Source organism: Callorhinus ursinus, unplaced genomic scaffold, assembly GCF_003265705.2.
Source record: "Callorhinus ursinus isolate GAN/ISIS: 27379988/994484 unplaced genomic scaffold, GSC_fseal_2.0 scaffold15, whole genome shotgun sequence".
Classification (NCBI taxonomy): Eukaryota; Metazoa; Chordata; class Mammalia; order Carnivora; family Otariidae; genus Callorhinus; species Callorhinus ursinus.
The window spans coordinates 44,820,407-44,843,187 of NW_027397077.1; the positions used below are offsets into that span (position 1 = coordinate 44,820,407).

Here is a 22,781-nt window from a genome sequence, read left to right on the forward strand (position 1 = left end):
AAATCTTTTTTTAAAAGAAAGTATGCAATCTGAACACAGAGAGAAAAAAGATTGAAAAGTAAAAGTAAGCTGAGCCTCAGGGACCTACAGGACAATATCAAAAGGTCTAATATTTGTATCATCGGAGTTCCAGAAGAAGAAAAGAAATGTGTAGAAAAGATATTTGAGGACGCTGGGAAGGGGGCAGAATAGGAGGACCCTAAGCGTGCCTCTTCCCGTGGATACAACTAGATAACACTCACTTCAGTGTAAATAGCCCAGAAAATGATCTGAAGACGGACAGAACTCCAAAACTAAAGGTAGGGAAGAGACCACATCAAAGAAGGTAAGAAGGAGAAAGACAGAGTTGGGAGCGAGACGGACTGTGGCCATCTGTGGTGCGGAAGGAGCCAGTGGTGCAGAGAAGAGTAAAAAATGGACTTGCATATTGGGGAGCCCACAGGGGGAAGACAAATCCCCATAACATTTGACACTGAAAGCAAGAGGGGCCAAAGTGAGTTCTTACAACCAGTGAGACTTAAAGCCTGGAATTTTAAAAATCAGCAGTCTCAGTCCTGGGGGAGCCTGGAAGGCATTAGGAAGAAGAGTCCTTGCCCTTAAAGAGACAGCATGACAAACAACTCATGCAGATACAGCCTAGAAGCAGCAGTTTAAAAAAATGCCATGGCGGGGGGGTGGTGCACAGATGAGAGTCAGAGTGATTTACTCATCTCAGAGCATGGCCCAGAGAGGCAGGGATCACTGGGAGACCCCTCCAGGAACAAAGGAGTTGGCAGGTGCTATTTCCTGCCCCTGCCCCCCAGCATAAAAACAAGGCCATCTGTGGGAACCAGTGCACCACTGACACTCACTATCTAACTTGCTTACACCAAGCCCTCTGCCCCACCCCCCACACTTCGGCAGGTCCACCCTTCCCACTCATGCTTGCCTCAGCACCCACACTGCAGGGCCCCTCCCCCAGAAAATGGGCGCAAACTCCACCAACACCTCACCTCGTGACCTCAGTTCCAGTGGCAGCAGCTGTGTCGGCAGGTCTCATTTCAGAAACAGCCAGTGTACACCTAGTTAAAATGCGCTGCACCCTTGCTGGGGACCAAATACTGCCCATAACAGGCAAAGAGAGCCTCTGCAGACAACTGGACTGCAAAAAACGGGGGGGGGGGGGCAGGACTCAACAGCAAGGCATAGGCAGCACACACAGGAGACATTCCCTGGAAGCGCCAGGTCCTGGGCAACAGGGGACACTGCACTGCAGGGCACTACAGGACCTCTTCTTCATAAGGCCGTGACCTTCAAGAGCAGGAGAAGTAGCTGACTTTCCTCACACACAGAAACAGACACAGAGAGTTAGACAAAATAAGGAGACAAGAAATATGTCCAAATTAAAGAATAGGACCAAACCACAGCAAGAGACCTAAGCGAAACAGACAAAAGTAATATGCCTGACAGAGAATTTAAAGTAATGATCATAAAGATACTCACTGGATTTGAGAAAATAGTGGAGGACATCAGTGAAATCCTTAACAATGAGATAAAAAAGAATCAATCAGAGATGAAGAACACAATAAATTTAAAATACATTTGACGGTATAAATAAAACACAAGATGAAGCAGAGGAATGAATTCATGACCTGGAAGACAGTAATTGAAAGTAACCAAGATGAGCAAATGAGATGAAAAATATGCAAACTGAGAATAGTCTCAGGGAACTCAGTGACTCCATAATAATATTCGCATTATAGGGATCCCAGAAGAAGAGAGAGAAAAGGGGTCAGAAAATTTATTTGAAGAAATAATAGCTAAAAACTTCCCTAATCTGGAGAAGGAAACAGATGTCCAGATCCAGGAGGCACAGAGTCACCCCAAAAAAATCAACCCAAGGAGGTCCATACAAAGACACATAGTAATTAAAATGGCAAAAATTAGCAATAAAGAAAAAAATTTTTAAAGCAGCAAGAGACAGTTACATACAAGGGAAACTCCACAAGGCTATTAGCAAATTTTTTAGCAGAAATTTTGCAGGCCAGAAGGGACTAGCAAGATATCTTCAAAGTGCTGAAAGGGAAAAGTCTACAGCCAAGAATACTCTGTCCAGCAAGGCTATCATTCAGAATAGAAGGACAAATAGAGTTTCTCAAACAAAAACTAAAGGAGTTCATGACCACTGAATAAGCCCTGCAAGAAATAATAAAAGGAACTCTTTGAATGGAAACAACACAAGTGAGTATGAAGAGTAAAAAACAAACAAAAAAACCCAGAGGATTAAAAATAAGCATTTCTGTAAATATCAGTCAAGGGATTCTATAAAATAAAAGGATGTAAAATATGATATCATAGGGCACTAAAACATGGAGGGGAGTGGAGTAAAAAATGGGTTCAAACTACCATCAAAACTGCTATAAAACATAATGGTAAGCACAAATCAAAACCATTAATAAATATGCAAAGAATAAAGAGAAAGAAACCCATATATATCACTAAAGAAAATCATCAAACCATGAAAGAGAGAAAGACAAGAAAGAATCAGAGAAAATCTTCAGAAACAACCATAAAACAAGTAATAAAATAGCAATAAATACAGAACTATCAATACAAAAGACTCATTGTAGACCTAAAGGCACCAACAGATCAAAAGTAAGGGGGTGGAGAAACATCTATCATGCAAATGGATGTCAAAAGAAAGCTGAAGTAGCAGTATTTACATCGGATAAAATAGACTTTAAAACAAAGACTGTAACAAGAGACAAAGAAGGGCACTATATAATCATAAAGGAGACAACCCAACAAGAAGACCTAACAGCTGTAAATATTTATGCACCTAACATAAGAGCACCCAAACACATAAAATAGTTAATAACAAGCATAAAGGAACTAATTGATAATAATGAATTAATAGTAGGGGGCTTTAAAACTTCCACTTACATCAATGTAGAGATCATCTAAACAGAATATCAACAAGGAAACAATGGCTTTGAATGACACATTGTACCAGATGGATCTAACAGATACATTTAGAACATTCCACACTAGGGGCACCTGGGTGGCTCAGTCAGTTAAGTGTCTGCCTTCAGCTCAGATCATGATCTAGGGTCCTGGGATCGAGCCCTATATTGGGCTCTCTGCTCAGTGGGGAGCATGCTTCTCCCTCTCCTTCTGCCCCTCAACTCCAGCTTGTGCTCTCTCTCTCAAATGGATAAATAAAATCTTAAAAAAAAAAAAAAAGAACATTCCATTCTAAAACAGAATACACATTTTTTTCAAGTGCACATGAAACATTCTCTAGAATAGATCACATATTAGGCCACAAAATAAGACTCAACAAATTCAAGAACATCGAAATCATACCATGCATCTTTTCTGAACACAATGCTAAGAAACTAGAAGTCAATTACAAGAAGAAACCTGGAAAGACCACAAATACATGGAGGTTAAATAACATGCTACTAAACATGAATGAGTCAACCGGGAAATAAAAGAAGAAATAAAAAAGAACATGGAAACAAATGAAAACAAAAACGCAAAGTTCAAAGCCTTTGTGACACAGCAAAAATTATTCTAGGGAGGATATTTATAGCAATACAGACCTACCTGAAGAAGTGAGAAAAATCTCAACTAAACAACCTAACCTTACACCTAAAGGAGCTAGAAAAAGAACAACAAACAAAACCTAAAGCCAGCAGAAGGAAGGATATGATAAAGATTAGAGCAGAGAAAAAAAAATGACATAGAAACTAAAAAAAAAAAAAAACCCAAAAAACAAAACAATAAAACAGATCAATGAAACCAGTTCATCAAAAATAATCAATAAAATTGATAAACCCCTAGCCAGACTTCTCAACAAAAAAGAGAGAGAGAGGACTAATTAAATAAAGTCATATATAAGAGAGGGGAGAGAACAACCAATACCACAGAAATACAAACAAGTATAAGAGAATATTATGAAAACTATATGCCAACAAATTGGACAACCTAGAAGAAACGGATAAATTCCTAGAAACATATAACCTACCAAAACTGAATCAAGAAGAAATCGAAAATTTGAACAGACCAGTTACCAGCAAAGAAACTGAGTCAGTAATCACAAAACTCCCAACAAACAAAAGTCCAGGACCATTTGCTTCACAGGAAAATTCTACCAGACATTTAAAGAAGAGTTAATACCTATTCTTCTCAAACCATTTCAAAGAATGGAAAAGAAAGGGAAACTTCCAAATTCGTTCTATGAGGCCAGCATTACTCTTATACCAAAACCCAATAAAGATACCAGAGAAAAAGAGAACCATAGGGCATTATCTCTGATGAACATAGAATGCAAAATCCCTAAAAAAAAAAAAAAAATAGCAAACCGAATCCAACAATACATTAAAAAAATCATTCACCACAATCAAGTGGGATTTATTCCTGGGTTGCAAGGGTGGTTCAGTATTTGCAAACCAATCAATGTGATGCATCACAACAATAAGAGAAATGATAAGAACCATATGATCATTTCAGTACAGAAAAATCATTTAACAAAGTACATTATTCACGAAAAAAATCCTCCACGAAGTAGATTTACAGGGGACATATCTCAACATAATAAAGGCCTTAATATGAAAAACCCATGGCTAATATCATTCTCAATGGTGAAAACCTGAGAGTCTTTCCCCTAAGGTCAGGAAGAGACAAATATGTCCACTCTCACCACTTTTATTCAACATAGTCCTGGAAGTCCTAGCTAAGCAAGCAGACAACAAAAAGAAATAAAAAGCATTGAAATCCATAAGGAAGAAGTAAAACTTTCACTATCTGCAGATGACATGATGCAATATATAGAGAACCTGAAAGACTCCACCAAAAAAACCCTGCTAGAACTGATAAACAAATTCGATAAAGACAAAGGATACAAAACCAATGTAAAGAAATCCATTGCATTTCCATACACTAATAATGAAGCAGTAGAAAGTGAAATTAAAAAACAATCCCATTTACAATTACACCAAAAACAATAAAATATCTAAGAATAAACTTAACCAAAGAGATGAAAGACTTGTACTCTGAAAACTATAAAAACACTGATGAAAGAAATTCAAGATAAGATGACCCAAAGACATGGAAAGACATTCTATGCTCATGGATTGGAAGAACAAATACTGTTAAAATGTTTATACTATCCAAAGGAATCCACACATTTAATGCAATCCCTATCAAAATACCAACAGCATTTTTCACATAACTAGAACAAACAATCCTAAAATTTGTATGGAACCAGAAAAGACCCCAAATAGCCAAAGCAATCTTGAAAAAGAAAAGCAAAGTGGGAGGCATCACAATTCCAGACTTCAAGTTATGGTACAAAGCTGTAGTAATCAAAACAGTATGGTACTGGCACAAAAATAGAATGACAGATCAATAGAACAGGAGAGAAAACCCAGAGGTAAACCTACAATTTTATGGTCAATCTTTGACAAAGCATGAAAGAATATCCAATGGGAAAAAGACAGTCTCTTCAACCAATGGTGTTGGGAAAACTGGACAGCTACATGCAAAAGAATGAAACTGGATCACTTCCTTACACCACCCACAAAAACAAATCCAAAATGGATTAAAGACCTAAATGTGAGTGTTGAAACCATAAAAATCTTAGATGAGAACAAGGCAGTAACTTTTTTAACATTCGTTGTAGCAACTTTTTTCTAGATATGTCTCCTGAGGCAAGGGAAACAAAAGCAAAAATTAACTATTGGGACTACATAAAAAAAAAACTTCTGCATGACGAAGGAAAACAATCAACAAAACTAAAAGGCAACCTGTGGAATGGGAGAAGATATTTGCTAATGATATAACTGATAATATTATCCAAAATATATAAAGAACTTATACAACTCAACAACCCCCCCAAATAATCCAGTTTAAAAATGGGCAGAAGACATGAACAGACATTTTTCCAAAGAAGACATACAGATAGCCAACAGATACAGAAAAGATGCTCATCACCACCTATCATTGGTGAAATGCAAATCAAAACTACAATGAGATATCACTTCCCACCTGTCAGAATGGCTAAAATAAGGGGTGCCTGGGTGGCTCAGTCAGTTGAGTGTCTGACTCTTGATTTCGGTTCAGGTCATGATCTCAGGGTTGTGAGATTGAATCCCATGTCAGGCTCCACCTTGAACATGAACTCTGCTTAAGATTCTCTCTCCCTCTCCCTCTGCCCTTCCCGCCATGCTCGCACACTTCCCCCCCCAGAAAAAGAATGACTAAAATAAAAAACACAAGAAAGAACAGGGGTTATAACATGAAGATGTGGAGAAAGAAGAACCCTCTTGCACTGTGGGTAGAATTTGCAAACTGGTGCAGCCATTCTGAAAAACAGCATAGAGTTTCCTCAAAAAGTTAAAAATAGAACTACCCTATGATCCAGCAAGCGCACTACTAGGTATTATCCAAAGAATTAAAAAAAAAAAAAAAAACCTAATTCAAAGGGATACACACACTCTGATGTTTATAGCAGCATTATCTACAATAGCCAAATTATGGAAGCAGCCCAAGTGTCCACTGATAGATGGATGGGTAAAGAAGATGTGGTATATATATACAATGGAATATTATTCAGCCATAAAAAATGAAATCTTGCCATTTGCAACAACATGGATAGGACTAGAGAATATAATGCTAAGCGAAATAAGTCAGTGAGAGAAAGATAAATACTATATGATTTCACTCATATGTGGAATTTAAGAAACAAAACAAATGAGCAAAGGGAAAAAGAGAAAGAAAGACAATGCAAGAAACACTCTTAACTTCCAAGAACAAACTGATGGTTCCTAAAGGGGAGGTGAGGGAGATGGGTGAAATAGGTAATGGGAATTAAGGAGTGCATGTGACATGATGAGCACCAGGTGATTAAAATAAAAACAAAAAATATCTATCTCTAGGGGCACCTGGCTGGCTCAGGTGGAGCATGAAACTCTTAATCTTGGGGTTGTAAGTTCAAGCTCCACATTAGGTGTAGAAATTACTTAAAAACAAAATCTTTTTAAAAATCTTAAATGTATATCTATATCTCTATACCCACAGGATTCCTGTTCTGGACCACAGTGAAATAGACACACTTTTTCCTATTTCTCCTGCTAAGTACAGATTCTTTAAACTCGGGGCTTTATATGTAAAACAAACATAAGGAGACTCAGAAGGATGGAGAGAAGAAAGTTAAGGACTGTGGGACCTGAGGAACAACAAGTGATGAGTTCTCCGGGGTTTCTACTGGCCTCACATATTCTAGACTAGGTGCTGGAGAAGACAGAAATTCAGAAATGCTAATGGGAGTAGGTAGGAAAAATCCGAAAGTCTTCTCTCTCCAGCCAAAGAAACAAGAATGGGGCAGCTTAGCGAGCCAGAAAACTTTTAGGCTAGTAACTGCCCTACCCCAGGCAAGCACCATGAAGAAAACCAGGCCCACCCCACTCCCATAAGCAAAAGTCAAATGGGAAACCCAGATTTCCACTCTTGTCTGACTGTAACAATTCCCCTCACTTGAGTGCCATGAGAAAAGATCAAGTGGGGAGTCAAGGTTTTCATCCCTGCCCAGCAGTAACAAGGCATTGAGGGAGGCAGAGTGGAAGCCAAAATCTTTCCCCACCATCCAGCAGTAATGTGGACTCCCCACCACTGTGGTGGTTAGTGAAGATCATGTGGGAAGCATGTAGTAGCTAGGCATCCCTGCTCCTAGGGCATGGTTGCTGAGTGGGGAACCTGGACTGCCACCTCCACCTGATAGACATAAGACAGCATTCCCCTTCTTCCACTGGCAGAATATTTAAAACAGAAGATTTAAATAGGATCCAGAGTCTCATAACTTAATATTTAATATGTCGAAGATACAATTTAAAAATCATTTATCATACCAAGATCCAGGGAAATCCCATCTTAAACAAGAAATGACAATCAACAGATGCTAACACCAAAATGATACATCTTGGAATTATCTGACAGGAATTTTAAAGCAAGTGTGAACATGACTGAATCAAATGAAAAAAATTAAAAGTCCTATCAAAGAAATAGAAGATATAAAGAACCAAATGGAAATTTTAGAATTGAAAGATACAATAACTAAAAATTTAACACCCAGTGGATGGGCTCAATAACAGAATGCAAGGGACAGAGAAAAGACTTGGTGAACTTAAGATAAAACAATATAAATTATCCAATCTGAAGAACACAGAGGAAAACAGACTAAAGACAAATGAACAAAACTTCAGGGACCTGTGAGACTATAATAAATGAACTAATAGTCATGACATTGGAGTCCCGGAAGGAGAGCAGAAAAAAGGTAGTGCTAAAAGGTATTTAAAGAAATAATGGCTGGGATGTCTGGGTGGCTCAGTCAGTTAAGTATCTGACTCTTGATTTTGGCTCAGATCATGATCTTGGGGTCCTGTGATCAAGCCCTACGTCAGGCTCCATGCTCAGCGAGGAGTCTGCTTCCCTCCCTCTTTCTCTTCCTCTGCCCCCCCTTCTTCAAAATCAATATTTTTTAAAAAGAATGGCTGAAATATCCCAAATTTGGGATTTTATGTCAAAAGACATAAGCCTAAGTCTCAGAAAACTGAGTGAACCCAACAGGATAAACCCCCAAAAAAATCTATACTGAGACATCACAAACTTCTGAAAACCAGAGACAGAGAAAAAAAACTTGAAAGCTTCAAAAGGTAAGTGCTACCCAGAGTATTGGGAAAGAACAACTCAAATGACAGTTGATTTCTCATCAAAAAACCATAGAGGTCAAAAGGAAGTGCCATAACTTTTTTCAAATGCTGAATAAAAAGAAATGTCAACCCCAAATTCTAAATCAAATGAAGCTAGCCTTCAGGAATAGAGGAGAAATAAAGATGTCCTCAGACAAAGAAAAACTAAGAGAATTTGTTGTCAGCACATCTACCCTAAAAGAATGACTAAAGGAAGTTCTTGAAACAGAAATAATTTAAAAAGAAAAAGAAAAATCTTGGAACATCAGAAAGAAAAAATGAACATTAGAAAGAGCAAATGTATAGGTAAATACAATACACTTTTCTTCTCCTCTTGAGTTTTCTAAATTACAGTTGACAGTCGAAGCAAAAAGTATAACATCATCTGATGTGGTTCTCAGTCTATATAGAGGAAATATTTAAGACAATTATAAATGAGATAGGGTAAACAGATTTGAAGGAAGGTAAGGTTTCTATACTTCACTCAAACTGGAAAGATGTTGACACCAGTAGACTGTGATAAGTTATGTATGCACAATGTAATTTCTGGAGTAACCACTAAAAACCTATACATTCAAAAATAAAAATAATATAGATAAATCAAAATAAAATTCTAAAAAGTTTTCAAATAACCCACAGGAAGGCAGGAAAAAGAAAACAAAGAAACAAAAAAAACAGAGAAAACAGAAAATATTGAAATGGCAGACTTAAGCTCTAAAATATCAATAATTACACTAAATGGGGCGCCTGGGTGGCTCAGTTGGGTAAGCGACTACCTTCGGCTCAGGTCATGATCCTGGAGTCCCGGGATTGAGTCCCGCATCGGGCTCCCTGCTCAGTGAGGAGCCTGCTTCTCCCTCTAACCCTCCCACCTCTCATGTACTCTCTCTCTCTCATTCTCACTCTCTCAAAATAAATAAATAAATCTTAAAAAAAAAATAATTACATTAAATGTAAATGGTCTTAAAAACAATTAAAAGTAAATAAAAAATGACTCAGCTAAATGCAAGGGCATTATGCTGAATGGGGCAGGGGAGCCAATCTGAAAAGGTCACATACTGGATGTTTCCATTTATACAACTGTTCATTTCCTAGGACTGCCATAATAAATTACCACAAACTGGGTGGCTTAGTACAACAGAATTTCATTGTCTCACAGTTCTGGAGGCTAAAAGTGCAAAATCATGGTGTCAGCAAGGCCATGCTCCCTCTGAAGTTGCTAAGGGAGCATCCTTCCTTGCCTCTTCCAGCTTCTGGTAGCCCCAGACATTTCCTGGCTTGTGACAACATAATTACTCACTACATGGCACTCTCCCTACATCTCTTCATATATTCTTCCTTCTGTCTATGTCGGTCTCTACATCCAAATTTCCCTTTTTCATAAGGACATCAGTCATATTGGATTAGGGCCTATCCTGATGACCTCATTTTAACTTGATTAACTCTGCAAAGACCCACTTTCTAAATAAAGTCACATTCTGAGTTGCTGGCAGTTAAGTGTTCAACATACCTTTTTGAGGGAACACAATTCAACCCACAACAATAACATTCTCAAATTGACAAAATTATATAGATGGAAAACATATTAGTGGTTAGGGATGGTTCAAGGTTAGGTAGTGGTTGTGACTATAAAAGGGTAGCATGAGAGAACTTTGTGGTGGTGGAATAGTTCTGTATCTTAAGTACAGTGACAGTTACATAAATCCATGCATGTGATAAAATGGCAGAGAACTACACACACATTTATCAATAACCTGATTTTGATATTATACTATTGTTATATAAGACATAACTACTGAAAAAAACTGTGCAAAGTGTACATAGGATCTCTCTACCTTTGCAACTTCCTCTGAATTTTTATTTCAAAATGGAAGTATAATATATGGTATGCCCACACCAAGACACATAATCAAGCAGTTTCAGAAAACAAAAAGAAGATCCTACAGCTTTGAGAGAAGAAAAAAAGCAAATACAAAGGTTCAATATGGAACATAAAAGAGGATAGAACAATGCCTTCAAAACTGAAGGAAAATGAGAATTCTATACCCAGCTAAAATATCAATCAAGTGTAAGGGTAGAATTAAAGATATTTTCAGACACATGAGACCTCAAAACAAGTATCTCTCATTAACCTTTTCTCAAGAAGCTACAAGATGTGTTCCAGCAAAACCAGAGAGCAAACAAGCAAGAGGAAGACAGAATCCAGGAAATAAGGATACTACAATAGGAAAAAGGGAACTCCCAGGATTAACATCAGTACTAAACCTAGTTGGTTCAAAATGAGTAGCATCTATGTGAGCATTGCTGCTGTATCCATGAAGCCTGGGGGCTCCTTCTGAAGGGAGGATCACTATCTGCATCTGAAGGACACCTTTGGTGTAGTGGGGAGACATCAAGAGTTGGTAGCTCCTAAACCCAGGAAACCAATCTCTCATGTCTTGCTGTGAGATCCTAAATGGTGAAATGGGGATAATGATACATCTCACAGAAGGCCACTGGGGGGGATTTAGAGATGACATGTAATGGGCAACCGGATGGGAAAAAGAGCTCTCCAATCAGTTTTTCTGGCTCATTCTTACCTCTAGTTCATGGAGGGGAACAGGTTGTGATGGAAGGCAGGAAACACACTTGATCTTTATGGTCAGGGGATTTAAGTCCTGTTTTTGCTCCTCAGTCATGATAGGAACTTCTGTTTTTAAAGTCAAAAAACAATCTAAAATGCTGGCAGACTTCCCCCTGCCACGACTCACAACAGTTTGCCATCCTGGGGGTTGGGGAGGGAAATACGCACAGCATTAGACCGTTACTCATGACAGCCCAACACGAGTACAAAGGGTTCAAGCAACCTGAAAAAAGCCAATGTTAAATTATAACCAAAAGAAGAAAACTTAAAAAAAAAAAAAAAGAATTGGCAAACACCTACTGGCAGCATATTATATGCCAGTTTCTCAAACTGAGGTCCCCTAAGTTCCCTAAGAGAATTTAATTGTTGTGATTTAATCTTGATGATCATCTTGTAATATAAGCATTTCCTGAATCATCTATAGGGATATCGATGCTTAGGTGGTACCCTCAAGCAGTCTGATTTACTTGGTCTGAGATGTAGCCTCCATGCTAAGGTTTTTGTTTTTTTTTTTTTTTAAAGATTTTATTTATTTATTTGTCAGAGAGAGAGAGCACAAGCAGGGAGAGAGGCAGGCAGAGGGAGAAGCAGACTCCCTGCAGAGCAAGGAGCCCGATCATGGCCTGAGCCAAAGGTAGACGCCCAACCGACTGAACCACCCAGGCATCCCCATGCTAGGGTTTTTAAAAGCTCCCCAGGTGAGATGCCTGGGTGGCTTAGTCGGTTGGGTGTCTGCCTTCTGCTCAAGTCATGATCCCAGAGTACTGGGATCGGGTCCCACGTTGGCCTCCCTGCTCAGTGGGAAGTCTGTTTCTCCCTTTCCCTCTGCCTCTGCCTCTCCCCCAAGCTTGTGCTTTCTCACTCTCTCTCAAACAAATAAATAAAATCTTTTTTAAAAAACATTATAAAAGCTCCCCAGGTGATTCAGAACCACCGTTCTAGTATAGTAACTACTGGCCATTTGTGGCTACTTAAATTTAAATTAAAATTAAATACAATTTAGGGATGCCTGTGTGGCTCAGTTGGTTAAGCATCTGCCTTCGGATCCCAGGGTCCTGGGATCGAGTCCTGCATCAGACTCCCTGCTCAGTGGGGAGCCTGCTTCTTCCTCAGCTTGTACTCTCTCTCTGACAAATAAATTTTAAAAAATTATAAATAAATAAATAAAATTAAATACAATTTAAAATGCAGTTCCTTCATCACATGAGTCACATTTCAAATGCTCCATAGCCATGCGTAGCTATGAGCTGCTGGACCAGACAGCACAGATCTGGAACATTTCCATCACTGCAGAAAGTTCTCTTGGAGAGTGCTGCTCCAGGCAATTACTTTAGAACAGAACACATTCAAGAACACATAATGCCAGGGTCTCTGTTATGGCAGCCAGTGGTGCTGCTTTAACAGGTGTGGTCCAATGAGAAAAGCATAGGTACTGATACCGAACAGAACTGGTAAATCGGAGCCAAATCAAACATGGCCCACCTCCGGCTAGGACGGTGTTGCAATAGCGCAAGTAGGGAAAAGGGTGGGTGAATGGAGGCCACTGCGTGGCACACACATAGCTGGGAGAATATTTTTCTCATGAAAGGGGTCCATACATTTTACCAGGTGGAGACATATTGGTGTGGGGACTGGGGGGAAGAACAAATCCTCCAGTTGTACAGAGAGGCCTAGGCTCATATCCTGGCTCTCTTATCTTAGTAATCACGTGGCCTACCACAAGTTAGAGGCTCTGTGGGGCTTAATTTCCTCCTGTGCAAAATGGGCAGAGATCCCACCATGCTTAGGGTAAAGGATTAAGAGGGTTTACAGTAGGAGAAGTTGCTGGGAACACTGCCCAGCACATAGCAGGTGCTCAAAAAGATCAGCTCTGCTCCTTTCACAAGGCTTGTAAATGTATTTATAGTGCACACGAAGGCCCAGTCACTCATGCTCAGAATGAGCTTCCCTTCCAAAACAAGTCACAGGCCCGGGGTGTGCAGCTGAGTGCACGGGCCTGAGCATGGGACCACGTGCAGCCCCTGGGGGCAGCCCCCAGGGCTCCCACGACTTTCTCTTCAACAAAGCTCACTCGTTAAGGCCATAACTAATCATCATTTGTATTCTAGAACTCTGTAAACCTTTTCATGGAAAAGACTGCCCCATTTAGAAGAAATCTCCAGGGCAAACGTGCACTCAAATCATCATTCAGAAATTTAGGGAGGCATCAGCCATAATTCCAGGGTAGGGTTTCACAATCTCAAAACCACAGACACTTGAGGACAGAGATTCTCGGCTGCGGGGACTGTCCTGTGCATCATGGGACAGCAGCATCCCTCTGCCCCCACCCGTGACAACCAAAACTACCTCCTCATACGACCCAATGTCCCCCTAGGGGCACAAGTGCCCAGGCTGAGGAGCCCAGCTCCAGAGTAAGAGAAAAGGCGCCCGGAAACAGACCCTACAAGGTGCGTGCATCTCCAACAGCCAGACTTGAGCGTGCCTTAACGTCATTTGATCCTCAAAACAGCCCTGTGTGGCTGCTACCATCTCTGCTTCGTAGACAGAGAAACTGAAGTCGGAAATGTTCAGAAGTCATCCAAGGTCTCTCGGCCAATAAGTGGTGGGACCCATGTCCAAACCAGGCCTGCCTGGTGACACTTGGCCCCTCCACTACGCAACAAAAAATAAGAGTTCATTCCAGAGTCTTTCGAAACCCTTAATGGGTTACTGGCCAACAAATATTCACCACTAGGGGATGCAAAGCCTAGGGCCTAATTTGAAATCGAAGATGATTACCAAAAATTATCGTGCTGGTTTTGGGAATGATCTTATGTGTTATTCTATGGCAAAAACAAACATCCAGCTGGCCTGCCGAGCCAAGACCCTTCTTAGCCTAGGACCCTAAACCATGCTATCGGTGTAAGGGAGGAGGTTTACTTTTCTACCTTCCTTGCTAGAGGCCCAGCACCCTGCACCCAGCCCACCCAAATGTTCTGAAGAAGCAGCTGCCACCTCCACACCAGTAACCTCTCTGAGTCCTACTGTGTACAAGTTTGTACACATTATCTCATGTGATCCTTCCTGCAGCCCCCCCGGGGTGAAAATTCTCACCCCTCTTCTACAGATGAGGACATGGAGTCGAAAGACCCGGAGAACGTGGGCAACTTGCTGGGCAGTGGCTGAGCCAAGATTCAAAGTCTGTTTGTCACTGGTGCTCTTGGAATCACTGTCTCCTTACAGGGCCGTGACAGTGCAGGTTAGAGAGAGGGGAAGCCCAGACACTTCTGGGCTTCACCCTGCTGGAAAAAGTCACGTCGAGATGGTTGAGACCATCTGAGCTTTTCCTTCCTCTCACAGCAAAATTAAGCAGCAAAATCAACCTCGACCCAAAGTCAGCGGATCACCTGGAGCTCACCCACCTACAGGCCCGGGTTTCTCTTGGGGATTCAGCCCACAAGGTGTTCCCCAGAGATGTGTGCCCCGAGCAGGAGTGTGCAACCGCTGTGCGGAGGCTGGGTCCTCCTGGAGCACAGCCTGAGAGTGGGTATGCGTCTCTGAAAATTCATTTTTCTAGAAAAGACTCCAATGCCGCGGGAAAGTTAAGACAGCCTGAAAGGCCCAACTTTAGGTGAGAGCGGGTTTTCAAAAATCCATTTAAAAGTGAAAACTAGGGGCACCTGGGTGGCTCAGTCGTTAGGCATCTGCCTTTGGCTCAGGTCATGATCTCAGGGTCCTGGGATCGAGCCCCGCATCGGGCTCCCTGCTCCGCGGGAAGCCTGCTTCTCCCTCTCCCACTCCCCCTGCTTTCGTTCCCTCTCTCGCTGTGTCTCTCTGTCAAATAAATAAATTCCTGAAGAAAAAAAAAGAAAGTGAAAACTAAAAAATTAATAGTATTTCCTCAGAATGTATCAACATCAACACAAGAGCTTGTGAGAATTCGAATTTCCTGGCACCTGTGGAACTTGATGCTGACTTTCATGGGGTAAAACCTCAAGCCGCTGCAAGGGCTCGTTCCAGCTCAAGATCGTAGCCTAGATTTCTGCAGATTGGCCAGTAGAGGGCGCACATTCACCCTGATGGCAAAAAAAAAAAACAAAAAAAAAACCCGCCTACAATGAAATAGGCTTGAAATGATTTTCTCTGAAAAGAAAGAGGGTTTCCCCTCCATGTTACTATTTTAAAAATGAAGTCATATAATTTTACCCAAAATACATTCTGAGCTTTCCCTTGTCAAAACCTAGGGATATAACATGCATACCTTCTTATTTGTCAAACCGTAGAAAATCTAGTTTCCAAAGTGTGATAGATCTTACAAAGCAAGAGAATGAAACCCCTGTTCTGCCCCTGAGCTATGTGACCTCAAGTGAGTTGCTTTGCCTTCTCCGAGTTTTGATTCCTCACAGGACATAGGACAGGCGCCCCTCAGCCCCCCTCCAAGCTCACTGGGAGGCTCAGGGTTTGCCATGAGCAATAAAGGACAGGACAGAAATACCGGCTCCTTCCCTCATTTCCTCTACTAGATGTTTTCGTAAAAATCTGTAGGACGGGGTTTCTAAAAAGCGGCATCTTATTTAGCAAACAAAATCAGCACAACTATTCTCACAGGTTTCTTTGGAATCAGGCCGGAGTTCAAACCCTGGCCTCGCCCTTACTTGCTGTGTGATCTGGAACAATACATCTGAGCTCCCTGTGCCTCCTTCTCCTCCTCCGTACAACAGAGAGGCTTACCGGCACTTTTGCTGAAGTGACTGTGAATGTGAAGCTCGGTGGCAGAACAGAGGCTTGGTCAATGCGAGCATCCTGTTTATGGACATTCAAGCCACATAGGACAAGACAACCAGAACCTGTTGGGACCAGGGGTAGCCACCTGCAAGGAGCGGCGTCACCACCAGCTCAGTGGAGAAGGTACCATGCTTCCAATTTCCTTCCACCTTGAGGTCAGTTTCCTCTTCTGCTCGAGACTTCTTCCTTTTCTTCTGGCTCTTCTTTCTCCCCTCTGAGTCTTTCTGTTTAACTGTGAAATCAAAGGAAGGACATAAGCGTTCAAAGGAGCTCATATCCAAGCTACCATATGTGAAAGCATACATGCATACATACAAGATTCTGGAAAATCCTTGAAGGCAGAGGTTGTCCTTTGTGCTGCCGCCCTTCCCCTGCAACCAGAAAATGTGTCGATGTGTAGAGAGCAGACCGACTGTCAGTTACATGCAGGAAGAACGTGAGGGCCGTCCTGATCCCCCACCCAGTCCGACCCGAGAACACAGGCAGAGGGGGCTGAGGTTGGATGATGATCAGCACCGCCACATACCAAATTTCTCCCCCAAGTCAGCTCTTAACCACAGTGTAGGGCTGAGGTTTGGGCTTTGGAGTTGTACCACCAAGGTTCCAGAACCAGGTCTCTCCCCTCCTTAACCATCCTGAGCCTCAATCACTTCATCTGTAGAATGGGGGCAATAGCACCTTCCTTGTAGGGTGTTGAGAAGAGTAAATGAGCAAAGGTACATAAAATATTCAGCTCTGTGCTGAGCTCAGATCCAGGGGGGGAAAGAGGAGACATATATATTTAACGTAATTGAAGCCATGAACTATTTGTCCTGTGATACAAAGACCAGTGGAACAGACTATAGAAAGCCCAGAAATACACTGTATGTATAAGGGGACTTAACAGATATCAGGCATCTCAGATCAGTGGGAAAGGATGGACTAGTCAATTAATTATACTGACTATCCATTTGGAGGCAAATGAAATTATTGGGCACCTCGTGCCATATGCAAAGCGGAAGGCAGACTAATGGTGCAAAACAAAAAACTTCAAAATAATTGAAGTATAGGAGACTCTACTGATGTCCGGATGAGGAGGATTTCTTAAACATTACCAAAAATACAAACTAGAAAGGAATAGTTACATAACTGGTATGCAAAACAAGACAGCACAAATAAAGTAAAAGGGTAAGTTACAGACCCTGGCCTGTGATGTTTGCAGTGCATGTAAGTAACCATGATAATTATCCAGAAGATTTAAAGAATAAAGCTTATGGATCAGTAAGAAAAAATGTAAAACTCAGGGGTGCCTGGGTGGCTTAGTCGGTTAAGCATCTGCCTTCAGCTCAGGTCATGATATTGGGATCCTGGAATCGAGGCCTAAGCCCCCAATTCAGGCTCCCTGCTCAGTGGGGAGTCTGTTTCTCCCTCTCCCTCTGTTCCTCTCCACCACTCATGCTCTTTCTCTCTCAAATAAATAAAATCGTAGAAAAAAAAAAAGTGTAATGGAATGCCTGGGTGGCTCAGTCTGTTAAGCATCTGCCTTCAGCTCAGGTCATGATCCCGGGGTCCTGGGACCTAGTTCCGCATAGGGCTCCCTCTGCCTGCCGGTCCCCCTGCTTGCGCTCTCTCCCTGTTTCTCTCTCTGACAAGTAAAATCTTTCAAAAAATAAAAAAATAAAATAAAAAAAAGCGTAAGACCCAACAGAAAAATAAGCAAAGAAACAGGAATAAGTAAATCAGATAAGACTGTGACCAAATAAGCATATGAGATGATATCAACCCCATGAGGAATTAGGAAGTAAGCCCCTGACCATGTCAAGCATGGCTGATAATGTGGAAAAGCTGGAATTCTCAGGACTTCTGTCAGGAGGGCAAAGAGGTACAATCCAGAGAGTAAAAACCAGCAATACCTCCTGAGGGGTCAAGGTACATTTCGCATGCCCTATGACCCCACTGGGCAAATGCCCTAGACTCTCTGGCACAGGCACACAGAGACCTGCACAAGAATGCTTGCTATCACAGTGTTGGTGACAGTGGGAAATTGGAGACAACTCAAATGTCCCTCGGTGGGGAGTCCACGGGTGAAGGATGGCATAGCCATCTGATGGGGCTATGTTACAAGGAGCTGGACTTACATATATGGACACAAATGAACTTTAAAAATCAAGCTGAATGCAAAGAGCAAGTTGCAGGAAGATATGTACAGTATGAAATCATTTCTGTAACTCATAAAAACAAAAATCAACATGACATCGTATGAATGTGTCAGAAAGAACGGATGGCAGGGAAGGGTCACACCAATTTCTATGTAGGATAGGGTATGCTTTTTTCTTTTAAGATTTTATTTATTTATTTGAGAGAAAAAGAGAGAGAACACAAGTAGGGGGGAGGAAGAAGCAGATTTTGGTCTAAGCAGGGAGCCCGATTCGGGGCTCAATCCCAGGACCCTGGGATCTTGACCTGAACCAAAGGCAGATGCTTAACTGACTGAGCCACCCAGGCGCCCCTAGGGTATGCTTCTTAAAAGCACAGTGTGCAAAAGAGACACCCTGTATCTGTAAACTTCTCTCTTTTTTTTTTTTTAAAAATTTTATTTATTTGAGAGAGAGAGAGAGAGAATGAGAGATAGAGAGCACAAGAGGGAAGAGGGTCAGAGGGAGAAGCAGATTCCCCGCTGAGCAGGGAGCCCGATGTGGGACTCGATCCTGGGACTCCAGGATCATGACCCGAGCCGAAGGCAGTCGCTTAACCAACTGAGCCACCCTGGCGCCATGTAAGCTTTTCTTTTCAAAAAGAAAGAAGGGAGGATGAGAGGGATGGAGGGAGGGAGGGATGACGGAAGGAGGGAAAGAAACAAAGGAAGAAAGGAAGAAAGGAAGGAGAGGACAGAGCAAGAAAGAAATGAAGGAAATGTGGCAAAATATTAACACCTAAATTGTACATACACTGTTTATTTTTTGTGTGTACTCTATTTTTTTTTTCAAAATAAAAAAGATGGTTTGAAAATCTCATTAAAATGCTTAAAGAGTATTTCTGAAAAGCGAGGCTATTTAATCTGGAAAAGAGAAAACTCAGAAAAAGTCGATGGTGTTCAGATATGAAAGTGTGGACTAGTCTTTTAGGGCCTTAAAAAAGGAATGTGAGCAACTATGTTTCCGACGCCTGGCAGAGAGCCCGCCTCAAGCAGTCATTTCTCTCTGCAGCTTTGGAGTGTTGAACTCAAACCAGGAAAAGCAGATTAACTGATAGAGAGTTAAGGAAATGATTTGTAGCAGTTACAGCTGTACAAACAGGAACTGGACCATCCCAGGAGGCAGCAAGTGCAAGGGCTCTAGAATATTCCACCTCATACTGGAAACCTAACTGCTTGCTGAAAAACTGGTGAGGAGAACAAGGTCAAGAATGAAGAGGTCAATGTAGTGGCTTCTGAGGACCCTTGCCTCTCGGTCTGTCCCTAAGACTACAAGCTTCTGCATGAGTGGTTCCTGCGACCTGGGATGCTATTTCCACCATGAGAAGCAAATAACTTCTTATCTTCCGAGGGTCTTTCCATAAACCCGACTCTTTTGTGCTTCCCCAACATACCTACCTACCCTACCACAGCATCTATCACATAGGAATGTAGTTATTTATTTGAAAGTCTATAGTCAACATTAGGGATTTTCATGCCCCCCATGTTCACGACATCGTGAGTCAGGAGCACGGAAACACTGGTGGAGTGGGAAGGGACGTCGTGCGGATGGGTGGGATGATGCGGGTAAGTGAATGGGATGAGGTGGGATGGAACAGCTGGGTGAGGCGAGACAGAATGGGTAAGCTGAAAGTGTATGTAGTGTTCTTTTACTTTCAAGTAACATTTGGCCAGATACCAAAGAATCTTTCTGAAGTATTCTGAATTTGAAATATTTCATAATTCTTCTGAGTCTAGTTATATTATAAAATTCCAAAATCCCATCCTAACTTACTTTGAAATTTTTGCTTTTCTAACATGTTTGTTAAGCTGTTAAATGATGATCTCTCAGCTAATTCCTTCATCTCCATCCCAGATGCTGCTCCCAAAGAAAGAGCTGTTTCTCTTGAAATACTCCATCTAGAAAATACACAGAGAGAAAAATAAATGAAGGTGAAAAAAATCGGGGACCAAATCTAAGAATCTATTTACTGCACCAAATGTGAGATTTTTTATTTATTTTAGATTTTATTTATTTATTTGTCAGAGAGAAAGAGCACAAGCAGGGGGAGTGACAGGCAAAGGGAGAAGCAGACTCCCCGCTGAGCAAGAAGCCTGATGTGGGGCTCAATCCTAGGACCCTGGGATCATGCCTTGAGCTGAAGGGAGACGCTTAACCGATTTGTGCCACTCGGGCGTCCTGTGAGCAGATTTTTTAAAAATGACATTGCATTCCTCTAACCAATGCTTCTTAAATTTCAATGTGCATATGAATCACCTGGAAATGCTGTTAAATAAAATGCAGGTATGGTTCAGTAAGGCTGGGGTGGATCTGATGTTCCACATTTCTAACAAGTTCCCAGTAATGCCAATGCTGTTGCTCGGCAAACCACATTTTTACTATCAATTTCTAACTGACTAGAAATATTATGGAAAATAATATATTTTTATGAAAGCAGTCAAAACTCTAAAATATGCAGGAGTTCATTTACAGGAATTATCCAACATCTATAGGAAGAAAAAAAAATTAACTCTATTAAAAATCATAAAGGAGCTGAATTAGATGAAAAGATATACCATAATCATGGATGCGAGAGGCTCACAATGTAAAAATGACAATTCTTCTCAAATTAGTGCATAAATTCAACACAAAAATTTTTTTAAAAGTCAAGATTTTTTAATGACATAGTCCCTTTGTTCTCCCCATCCCATTCTCCCAAGCCACCAGCTGGGTCTCCATTCTACCTCTGGTCCCCACAGCATCCAAGGAATCTCCAGACCCTTCTTAGGCTCTAAGAGTAACTGCACTCACAGCAGGAAATGCTGTGGACTCAGTGATCTGAAGATATGGGCTGGAGTCCTGGCTTTACCAACACTCCCAAGATTCCCAAGAATTCCAATTTTAAAACTTTGAGCAAATCACTAACCACTCTGTTATGTTGTGAAGAAAACAGATAGTAATACCACCTCACAGACTGACCATGATGAGGATTGAGATAAACCAACAAGTGCAAAAGCACAGTGCATGTTTGCACTCATAAACACAGCATTCCTTTCTCTATTCCTTTAATTTCACCTGGATTGCATGAGCTCTAAGTTACTAAAAATCCACATGACTCCTGGTGACTCTGTATGGCTTGTACAAGAGGGGGTTCCACTCCCACTCCCTAAAATAACATGGGTCCATCCTTACCGAACTGTGGCAAGATCTTCCATTCTGGGTATCTTTTCATATTCCTCGGAGATCTTGGGCAAAGTTTCAGACTCTGCTGGGTGAGAATCTGATAATATTTATTAGCAAATGGACTTCCTGTTCCATTCTAGTTCATTAAGAAATGAGGGCCCTTTACCCATTTTGTAATGGCAGTCACCAAGCAGAGGGATGGGTGTGTGGTGAGCATAAAGAGGCTGGTTAATATGGGGTGCCTGAGTGGCTCAGTTGGTTAAGTGACTGCCTTTGGCTCAGGTCATGATCCTGGAGTCCCGGGATCGAGTCCCGCATCGGGCTCCCTGCTCGGCGAGGAGCCTGTTTCTCCCTCTGACCCTCCCCCCTCTCATGCTCTCCCTCTCTATCTCATTCTCTCTCTCAAATAAATAAATAAAATCTTTAAAAAAAAGGCTGGTTAATAATAAACGAGTAAATGAATGAATATACAGACTAATTAGGATTATTTGGACAAATGGAGACAAGAGGGAGCCTCCAATTTCTTATATAATATCCCACAGAGGGAAAAAAAAAGTCTATTATCTATTCAGTTGTCCAATTCAACACTGTTTACTTTAGAGGATACTGGTAACACTCCCAAGATCCTTACATCCCCACCTACAGGGAATGTTACAGTGCTACCAGCAGATGAAAATTTGTGTAGTCACCACAAATGGAGTTTATGCAAAGTTCTTAAGTAAATAGGAAAGTGCATGTAGGGACATGTTAATCTCAGAATACAAAATTATGTATCCAGAACAACCCTATCTATGTAAAAAAAAAAAATCTTACAACAAAGGAATTTGCCATGATAACCAAAAAATTACAATGCTTGTTCCTGGTGATAGAACTACAGACCGATTTCCCCGCTTGTTTTATACTTTCTATATTCACTGACTTTTCTAAAAAAAAAAAAAAAAAAACACATATATAACTTCTATAGTTAGAAAAGTTTTGTAAATCATGAAATAAAAATTAAACAAAAAAAAGGGATCAACAACAAAAAGTGATTCCCGCACTGAAACAGCACTGGCTTCTAGAGTGAACCGGCACCAGCAGGAGTTGCTGATACACAGAAAGGATCCCAGTGTCCATGCACGATGCCAGCAACACCCATCTATCCCCTTCCCTGCCACTGACTTCCCCCAGCTTGTCCACAAAGTCACGTCCACTCACCATGCAAAGACTTGATGTGTTTTCCTGCTTTTTCTGCTTTTTCTTGCACATCCTCCTGGTTCCACTCCTCTTTGATGTGTGGGGCCTGTGCAGATAATCTTCTCTGATTTAAAACCAAATTTTTCACTTCCT

General features: G+C 41.3%; 1 protein-coding gene across 8 annotated transcripts in view; it reads right to left on the reverse strand.

Annotated features, from left to right (window-relative positions):
* Positions 1-22,781, reverse strand: part of CFAP92 (cilia and flagella associated protein 92 (putative)) — a 74,966-nt gene that overhangs the window by 44,796 nt on the left and 7,389 nt on the right. For 6 of the 8 annotated variants that reach the window (XR_012380973.1, XM_025885728.2, XM_073901728.1 and 3 more), the window contains 5 exons: positions 22,650-22,781; positions 21,462-21,549; positions 20,064-20,188; positions 16,202-16,348; positions 11,309-11,493 (listed from right to left, as the gene is read on the reverse strand). Coding sequence is in view for 7 of the 8 variants with exons in the window: in XM_025885728.2 (XP_025741513.2) it covers positions 11,309-11,493; positions 16,202-16,348; positions 20,064-20,188; positions 21,462-21,549; positions 22,650-22,781 (677 nt within the window). In the remaining variant the exon portion in view is untranslated. The remainder of the gene's footprint in view (positions 1-11,308; positions 11,494-16,201; positions 16,349-20,063; positions 20,189-21,461; positions 21,550-22,649) is intronic. The other 2 variants (XM_073901726.1, XM_073901729.1) reach the window with 2 other exon arrangements.